General features: G+C 40.2%; 1 protein-coding gene across 1 annotated transcript; it reads left to right on the top strand.

Annotated features, from left to right (window-relative positions):
* The first annotated feature begins 557 nt into the window (after nucleotides 1–557).
* On the top strand, nucleotides 558–8962 carry acot11b (acyl-CoA thioesterase 11b). Its single transcript, XM_054602650.1, has 16 exons — nucleotides 558–745; nucleotides 1459–1661; nucleotides 3038–3107; nucleotides 3256–3316; nucleotides 3400–3501; nucleotides 3575–3710; nucleotides 3816–3969; nucleotides 4711–4830; nucleotides 4955–5093; nucleotides 5248–5303; nucleotides 5806–5872; nucleotides 5975–6058; nucleotides 6482–6615; nucleotides 7373–7504; nucleotides 7713–7839; nucleotides 7977–8962. The coding sequence occupies exons 2-16, from the start codon at nucleotides 1472–1474 to the stop codon at nucleotides 8133–8135; spliced, it is 1731 nt and encodes a 576-aa protein (XP_054458625.1). The 5' UTR covers nucleotides 558–745; nucleotides 1459–1471; the 3' UTR covers nucleotides 8136–8962.
* Nucleotides 8963–9613: the final 651 nt, after the last annotated feature.

Below are 9613 nucleotides of genomic sequence, written 5' to 3'. Positions count from 1 at the left end.
CTATATTTTATAGGCTTTTAAGTGTATAAACTAACAGCACAGAATAGTCAAAACTATTTGGTTTGCTTCTTTATAACCAAAAATTGTGATGATTTAGAATAGAATATTGAGTTTCTCTTACAAGAGAAAATGTTTAGGCCTGTGATGGCCTACATAGCAAATCAATAAAAAATTAAGAAAAAGACTAGATATATCGGTACCATAGAAGAGATCATTGTTAGTTTGCCTTATAAAGAAAATCTCAATTGTTTAACTTGAGTATTAAAACATTAAAACAATTCATACTTAGGCCTATTGAAGCCAGGTTTAAAAAACAAAAAAACCACAACAATAACAACAACATCTAAAAAAAACACACTTTACAGCTTTTCAAGTATCCATAAAAGTTTGCATCTTTATTTTATTAGAATAAGTTGTTCCTAAGCGGCCCCTAAATATGAAGCAACTGCAGTTCCACCTTAAAAATGTGGACGTAACAGTTACCACTGCAGGGGATGGTCTCTCTCCCCCCCTCTCTCTCTCTCCCTCCCTCCCTCCCTCCAGTGGTGAAACAGCTGAGCAAAGCTGTCGCGTGTGCGTACATGCGTGTGTTTATAAAGTTGTGGAGGAATGGGTGAAATGGAAAGACGTCCGTGTCGCAGGCTACAGCTTTCAGCCGGCGTGAAGGAGTAGGAGCCACCGATCCATTGACACGTGAAGGACTCTTATCTGGATTTCACCATAAAAGCAGTGACTATAAAATCAGGTAAGCCATTTTATTTGTGTTGTTTCCAATGTGAAATGTGTTTACTGCCATGACTTGTATTATGCAGAATGCACACATGAGCCAGTCCTTTCTCACATGTTCATAGTATTTGATAACAGAAGTTCATGGTGAATGTTGTGGTATGTCTCATTTCTCTTGATGTCAATGTAAAGGTCACCACAGCTTCTGTCAGTGTTAACCAGGAAAGACAGGTGACCACTGCATGCTCCCCATTGGAGCAGCAGTTGTGGGCAAACACTTCAATCCCAGCAAATAGTTTCCATGAATACCTCATTTAGCTGCATGGCCTTAAAATAGTTTGTCTATGTGGTTTAAAATAGTGTCACACTCTGCTCCAGTTAAACACATCCAAAAAGACTAGTCCCAGCCTGCATTTTTTTTAAAAAAAAGAACTGCATGTAGAATGGCTTTCATTATGGCCAGAGGCCTTCCATTAAATGCTTTAAGGTTGTAATCACACATAGGTATTTCAGGTTTTTCCTGATCCCTGAGTTAGAGGGGGCAAATGTTGGGCAATTCCTCAGACGACAATATGATGCAGATTATTTAAAGCGTCTTATGTTGCAGCACTGGTCCAAACTCACTGCAGGTTCCACATTTAGTAACACTCAGCTTGTTAGAATAAACGTCTGTCTTTTGGAAGAAGTGCTTTTTACTTTAACGCATGTTCCTGTGTTTTCTGCCTTTTGTAGGTTTCGAGTTATTATGACGTCAAACGGGAAATATGCAGACAGCATGCAGGACCCTCTGTTCATTGAGGAGAATGAGGAGTTGTACAGAAACCCCACCGAGTTGAAGATGAGTCAGATCGTGCTGCCATGCCACGCCAATCACCGTGGGGAGCTGAGCGTGGGACAGCTGCTGAAGTGGATGGACTCCACGGCCTGCTTGTCTGGTAGGAAAATGTCAGAAAACATCTGGCTTGTTACTTTTAAATCCTCAGTAATTCCTTTTACATCTCCGCTTCACGACATATTCCACACCTCCGCCAAGGCCGATAGTCTAACGTCTATGATGTGCAAACCACTGCACATGTGTGTGGATATATACACCATTCCAACAAGTTTGTTTCATGAAAATAAAGCCCATAGTTTTTCCTTAATCCTGCTGACAAACAAACTAACAATCAAACTAGAGGAGCACACATCAACCGAGGCCAAATACCCTTTCTTGCCATGCTAACAAAAGTTAAAAAAATAAATTGTGTATCCGCCACAAGATTTGGATGCGCTTCAAAATATAATGGGTTCTTCCTTGGCCTGTGCCTTCACCCTTCCACCAATTTTCATGAAAATCGTCCAGTAATCTTTCCGCAATCCTGCTGACAGCCTAACAGATCAGATCATTTTTTTAAAACGTTCCCATGGAGATCATAAAGCCTCAAACATGCTTGTGCATCTGCAACTCTGATCATGCACCATGCTTATACAAGAATATCCCAAATGGCCACTGAAGTATTCTAGCAGGAAGCAGTGGACAAACAGTGCCAATTTAAATCCTGATGACTCAAAAGGTATTTTTTGCCAGAGATTCCAGAGCCAAGATTTGAAACCCAGGTCGCCAAAGTGGTGGGACATTTCTATATTAGGCTTTTAGAAAGTTACAGGTTAGTTTGTGTACAGTACCGAAGCATTTGATGTTATTTTTTCAAGTTCTGATAGTTGCTTACCTGTGTTAGTGCTTCACTAGTCAATGATTTGCTCTGGTCTCAGTCTTGCTTTTGTCTTAATCTCATTGGGAGGTCTTCTAAACACTGACCTACACTCAACTATGATAGTCTTATCTGCATTCCCCAAAATGATGAAGTACTTTGTTACAGTTTGATTAATTGCTACTAAGATATTTTTTGTTGAACTGATGACTGACTAATCATGTGAAATGTTATATTTTGGTATGCATGTACATCACAGTACAGCAGAATTTTTCAGTTTAAAAATAATATAACCAGTCAGGAAGATCTTGTTTTGGTTACTCTGCAAAAAAAAGAGACCTGAGAATTAAAGGCACTTCATCACATTAATTAATTTAAGTACATCTGTACAGAAGCAATAGATTACACTTTGGCATCATGAATTCTGGTGCTTTATCGACAAATTAAATGCATTTAAATTAGAAACATGGTTGACGTCTGTTTGTGTGATGGATTATTTCTGTATACCTTTCTAGATGCACGTATTTACAGCTCAAAAACAAATTTTACTTTGCTTTATTTGCCTGTGCTTTGTGCTAGACTACTTAGCCTAACTATTTTTGTAATCTCTCTCCTCACAGCTGAGAGACATGCAGGTTGTTCCTGTATCACTGCATCTGTGGACGACATCCATTTTGAACACACCATAGGGTAACGTATTAACCTTAAAGCTGCTCTGCCAAGGTGTCTCTCTAACCAAACATAATGTTTCACAGTAGAGAGATCCAGATAGTGTTGATAATACAATCACTGCTCCGTGTTGATAGTAAAGACAAATGTCTCTGTCTGTTTACTCCAGGGTCGGAAAGGTCGTCAACATCATAGCAAAGGTCAACAGAGCCTTCACGTCCAGTATGGAGGTCAGTGGATTTGTTTTCAGCGTGTTGAATGTTTTAATCTCAGAAAAATGACAAATTCATGTGTTGGTTCTTTTTCCTTTCAGGTGGGCATATTGGTGAACTGTGAAGATCTTTACACCGACAGGCAGTGGAAGGTTTGCCATGCTTTCGCTACCTTTGTTGCCAGACGAACTGAAGCGGGGAAGGTAAGGGGACAAGGACATAAACATGCATTTTTGCTGAAGCTGGTTCAACATCCCGTGTGCTCTGTGTACACAGGTACAGCTGAAGCAGGTGCTTCCTCGCACACAAACGGAGCAGATGGAGTACAGCCTGGCAGCAGAGCGGAGGAGGATGAGGCTCATCCATGCTGAGATCATTACAGACCTACTGAGCAGCAGCACAGCTCAGCTGGGTACAGACTGCAGACATAGGGCTTTAAAATACAGCAACATTTCAACACAAGCAGCATTTAAAAAATCAGATTAATTAAAGCTCCTTGTTGTCGCGCTCTCGCCAGGAGAATGCCAGGAGTACAAGGACGCTGTGCAGGCTGAGCGGACACGGGTGGAGAGTGTGGAGCTGGTGCTTCCGCCACATGCCAACCATCAAGTCAGCACCTTTGGGGGCCAGATCATGGCCTGGATGGAGAATGTGGCCACAATTGCAGCAAGGTTTGTCCCCAGTTTTCCTGAGTTTACTTTAAACAAGACTTAAACCAGCTTTAAAGGAATAGTTTGACATTTTGAGACATGCACTTAATCATTTTATTACTGCTGAGTTAGAATCACTCTTGCATCTGCCTGTTGAATATGAAACTACAGCAGACAGTCGGTTGACTTATCTTAACTTGAAGACTGGAAACTGAATCAAACTCACTTTCATTGGCCAAGTATGTGTGCACATAAACATAATTATACTCAGTTTGTTTTGCAATATCTCTCGATGTAAAAATAATAGCTAGGAGTCTTGGTTTTTCTGTGCGACTCCAGGAAATCACTGCACCTGGCCAAGAAATAGTCCCACAGAAAATCCCCTAAAAAACCACAAATAGTCTTTTTTACATGTAAGTATTTGTACGAATAAATCCAACAATATAAATTGTGGTAGTTGGTTAGCTTTAGAGATGCAGGTAGGTTTGTTTAGTCACCTTTGGACAGAGCCTGGATAGTTGTTTCTCCCTATTCACTGTATTTATGCCGTTCTAAGATACCTGCCTGTAGCTTCATATTTAACGCGAAGATATGACAATGGTATCGATCTTTTTATCAAACTCATGGTAAGAAAACAAATAAGCATATTCCTAACAAATCCTAGTTCACTGAGGCTATTTGTAATGAGACGAAGGTTCAAAACAGCAACTCAGAAGACAAACAATAACTTCTTCCTCTTTTGTTGGTTATATTTTTATGTAGTCGCTTGTGTAACGCTCACCCGACCTTGAGGAGCATCGACATGTTCCATTTCCGTGGCCCGTCTCACATTGGGGACCGACTGGTACTGAAAGCCATCGTTAACAATTCCTTCAAGCACAGGTGAGTCTTCACATAATGAGACATATGAAAGCACAAAGAAAACAACTATCCGCTCATCTAATAGAGTGTGTTTTTACTGTACGTCTGTGTGTGTTCACATCTCTGCCTACATGATGCACTCCAGCATGGAGGTGGGAGTGTGTGCGGAGGCCTACCAGGGTGGAGAACCTCTGCGCCATATAAATAGTGCTTTCATGACCTTTGAGGTGCTGGACGGTGACAGGAAGCCGTGCACGCTACCACGGATACGACCTGAGCCTGTGGTGAGTTTTCTCCGCCTCCTGTTGCTGCCTGAGAGCCCATAATGTACAGTACAGTATAGAGGCAAAATAAAAAGCTTATTTTCAGTACAAAGTTATCACAAAAAGAGCATCTTTAAGTGAGGATTACAACATGAAGTTTTCCCATGTTTTACAGGATGGGAAAAGACGTTATCAAGAAGCTGTTGCAAGAAAGAAGATTCGCCTTGATAGGTTAGTATTTTCCCTTCAAATCACCAGGTTTTGTTCCTTGTACAGCATATTGATAATTAAGAGGGCTGACATGGTTTATTTCAGATACGTAGATTTTTGTCTACTAAAATAGCTTATTATGTATTTTCTATCTCCCTATATCTCGTTGTCAGGATTGCAGTATAAAGTACTTTAAGTAATACAGAAACGGTGTCATCATTGCTTCGTTTGGCGAGTGTTGTGCTACAGTCCATTATTTACAGCGGTCTGCAGCAGCGCATGACTTGGCAGAACTGCACATCACAGCTGAGCAGACTTTGCTGCCGAGTCTGTCGAGCATAATAAGTTCGTTGTTTGACTGTAAAATACCCAGCCTCCAGTATAATCTTTCTTTATTCCCCTATTTAATAATGTTAAATAGGGGAATAATCGTTGCCAGAACGAAAAGCTTGATATTATGATAATTTCCTCTGATCTTCCTTTTGTCCCTGAATGTAAATCATTGTGCCCTACATGTTTACAGGAAATACATTATCTCCTGCAAGCAGACTGAGGTGCCCGTCTCTGTACCCTGGGATCCAAGTAACCAGGTATTGCAATTTCTGGCCAACAGTGGCACACATGCTCATTGAGGCTTATTGTCACAGTAGTCAAGAGTTCAGATGGTCCTTTTTTTTTTTTTTTTTTTTCAGATGTACCTGAGCTACAATAATGTATCAGCACTGAAACTAATGGATACCAGAAACAACTGGGTATTAACGTCTGAGAAAAACAAGGTCAGTATTGTTTGTAGTATCAAACAGGATATAGCTTGTTAAATAGACGCAGCTGTTGTGATTCCGCCATGCATTCTGATCTGTATTATTTTGGACAAGCTGCACAGTAACAGGGGCTTTCCAGGAAATAGGCCCATATTGCTTTAAGTAAATTGTGGGTAAATGCAGAATAAAAAAATACTTTAAACTTACTTCTGCTTCACCATCTCTCCAAAAGTCATGGTCAAAGATTTAGAGAACAAGCTTTGAATATAGTCACCCTAAAAATATATATAATTATGTATATTCTCTCATGCACTCACCAGTTATTGTGGCAGTTTTGACAGCAATCAAACTCGACGTGTGCACATTAGAATAACTGGAACAAGTCCTATTTATAGACATCGAGCCCACCTCCTCTTTGTGGATTTGCTCCACTCTTAGGTCAGACTGTACACACTGGAGGAAAACCACGTGCTGTGTTTCAAGGTGGAGATGAACGTCAACGTACCGGCAGAGCAGACGTTCCACCTGCTGTCGGACCTGAGGAGGAGAAAGGAGTGGGACCGGCACTATGAGTATGAGTGCACAGTCATTTACAGTTAATTCAACAGCAGAATAGGCTCAAAGAAGACTTTTAATGTTATTCTATGTTTTTCGTTCAACAAATAACATAAAAACACCAAAATCCACTAATTTCTACAGAAGATGTAAATCTTTAAGAACAGAACACAATATAGTTATTTCTTAATAAGGTTCTATTTTGCTAAAACAAAAAGCGTGACTCAAACATGTGGAAATAGTGTTTTTAAGGGGATTAGTTTCAACCGCAGATCAATATAATATGTTGCTTTAGTGAATATTTATGTCGGAAGGGAGGTGTATGTGAGACACTGAAAATAAACTGCAGTGCTTGTATTCATTGTAATGAAGTTACATGTCACCTAGTGAAACGGTGGTTTATTTTTTTTAATTAAGGACAACAATTGAGGTCCATAGCACAGAAACATAAGGGTAAATCATTTGTTGGGTTTGCTCTTTTACATTGGAATTGTTTTCAGCAGGATAAATAAAAAACATCACCTGCCTTAGCCTTTTAAAATACTCCAGTTGTATCATATTACTTTAGCAACCAAGCAAACCACAAACACAAGGGTAAAGTCAGGTGCAATGGTTTGTATGTTGGCACATATTCAAAGCTCACATTGTGAGGCTGCAGTAGTTATATGGAGTGGAAACAGCAAACAATTTGTCTCAGGTGATAGTTACGGCAGAATGAGATGTGAATTCTAGAACACATTTCATCACGTGCTCATTACTTTGTGGCCTCTGCAGGGAGTGTGATGTGATCAACCAAGCAGACGAGGAGGACACTCTCTACCGCGTGGCTACACCGTCTGTTAGTAAAGGGGGCAAAGGCAAGGACTTTATCCTGCTGGCATCCAGGAGGAAACCATGTGACGCCAGGTGTTGTAACATACTACATAACAAACAACCTGCTCATGTCCATTCACATTTTGTTTACAGCTCCTCTGCTGTATTTTTTTCTTCATTTCCTGATTTCCTTTTTTCCAACTTGTATTATATTTTTTTTATGCAACCAGTTATTACATTACTGCGTCCTGCTTGCTCTCTCATAAAGTCTCATGATGCTATCCTTGTTTGTCCCTCTCAGTGACCCATATCTGATCGCTCTGCGTTCTGTCACTTTGCCCACCCACCTCCCCACTGAGGACTACACTAGAGGGGAGGTGCTGTGTGCTGGCTTCACCATCTGGGAAGAGTCCAGCAATGTCACCAAGGTCGGCCTAATGAGAAAGGGGCATGCAGTTCACTATGAGCGCATTACTGCAACCTAATACTCACAATTCACAACTAAATGTTTTCAAAATGCTTTGGTTTACTGATCCACATGTGACCCGATGTGTTTTTGTTTCAGATCACCTACTACAACCAGGCCACTCCGGGCGTCCTCCCCTACATCTCCACAGACATCGCTGGCTTGTCCTCCAGCTTTTCGAGCACCTTTTCTGCCTGCAGTCACTTCCTGGAGGCCAACAAGGACAGCCTGGCTGCTCTGCCACCCTCTGCACTGTGACACAACACCGCCGCCACCGTCTCCCTCACGAGAGGAGCAGTAGCATCAGTGGGATCGTCTCACTCTGTCTTCGTCCCATTTCACTTTTGTTGTTGAGGCTCTCTGGGAGCCCATAGTTGAATGTAAGTGTCCCACACTGAGATTACAAACTTCTTTGCATTTGTAGTTTCTTTCAAGTCTTTAAAACATCGGTTATCACTGTATGACTTTATTCATTCTTTAAATGAGAGAATTTGTCTTTAATAATCTAAAGCAATACAGTGTATACATTGTTTAAAAATAACTTGTTTTTTAGCAAGATTAATAGGTATGAAGCAAGAGTGCACAATGTTTCTGAGTGTCTTTGGGATTTTAAGCCTCTTAAGTTTTATTAGAGCTAATTTATTATGGCACACTATCTGTGTTGTATTAATTTCTAGATCAATGAATTGTGTTTTGGTACATTTTGGTTTAAGTATTTACTACAATCTCGGCAGTCTGTTATCTTGAGACAGTCATTCTTTTAATGGTGTTTCGAGTCTTTAGGTTGAGATGTTTCAACCAGTCTCCTTTGTTATAGTTTATTTTCTACCTCCTGAATAATGTCTTTTGAATTATTTGAATGAGACTTTGAATATGAGTGAGCCAAGATGTACATTGAGTGTGTGTGTTATGATGCTGTTTTGAGACAACGATGTATAGTTTTATAGGTTAACTCTTGCACTGATTGTAAAGTATGTTGACGTTCAATGGCCAAGTATCTCACATGTCAAGCTGTCTTGATTTTTAACTGAAACAATAAACACAATAGACCAGTGGATTATGCTCATTTAAACTGTTGTGTTGGTGTTCACCTCCCTCACCCTGCATTCCTTCCATTCTTTAATCACTTTTATGGAGGAAAAAAAGCAAGAAAAACACAGCTGGCAGCTGTATCCCACTGTAACCGGTGTTGTAATAGGTGCACAGTCCACCGACCAGTATGATGGAGTCTAAGTGAAACATAAAGCATCTGACTGTAGTTTAAAGGAGATGATTGCTCTGCTTCTTTACCAGATGTTGTTTTTGTTCCATTTTCATCCTGCTTTGCTCACACTGCTTCTCAGACAGAAAAAGAGAGAGAAGAAAGGGTAATGCATCTGTAATGAAACATTTTTCATCAAATTGAATTCCCCCACTGTTTGTGTTTGTCTTAGTCTTTCTGTCTTATCAGATACACCCAGCTCCCATGCATACTTGCTTGGATTTTTCCGTACATGTTATCAACTGTTGATCTACCAATCTCATCATCCCACTCCTCAACACAGTCATAAATAGCTCTATTCGTTAGGAAACCAGTTACATATTCATGGAGTATATATCCTTAATCTCTCAATCCAGCACACAAACAATCTGTTGCACAACATTTTCCCATTTCACTCTATCCTTGGATTCATAAATATTGGTTTATAACTTGGTTGATGTTTTTACACTCCTATCTCACATGGTCAACAAATTCT

This window comes from Anoplopoma fimbria, chromosome 8 (genome assembly GCF_027596085.1).
Source record: "Anoplopoma fimbria isolate UVic2021 breed Golden Eagle Sablefish chromosome 8, Afim_UVic_2022, whole genome shotgun sequence".
NCBI lineage: Eukaryota > Metazoa > Chordata > Actinopteri > Perciformes > Anoplopomatidae > Anoplopoma > Anoplopoma fimbria.
Note: the sequence above shows the minus strand (reverse complement) of the source record. Positions and strands in the feature narration are given on the sequence as shown.

Bases quoted from the DNA above. Each gene is read 5' to 3' on its own strand.
- acot11b (XM_054602650.1), top strand. From the start codon at position 1,472: ATGACGTCAAACGGGAAATATGCAGACAGCATGCAGGACCCTCTGTTC. The intron at 3,317-3,399 runs GTCAGTGGATTT...TTTTCCTTTCAG, and splicing joins CCTTCACGTCCAGTATGGAG to GTGGGCATATTGGTGAACTG. The intron at 4,831-4,954 runs GTGAGTCTTCAC...GATGCACTCCAG, and splicing joins AACAATTCCTTCAAGCACAG to CATGGAGGTGGGAGTGTGTG.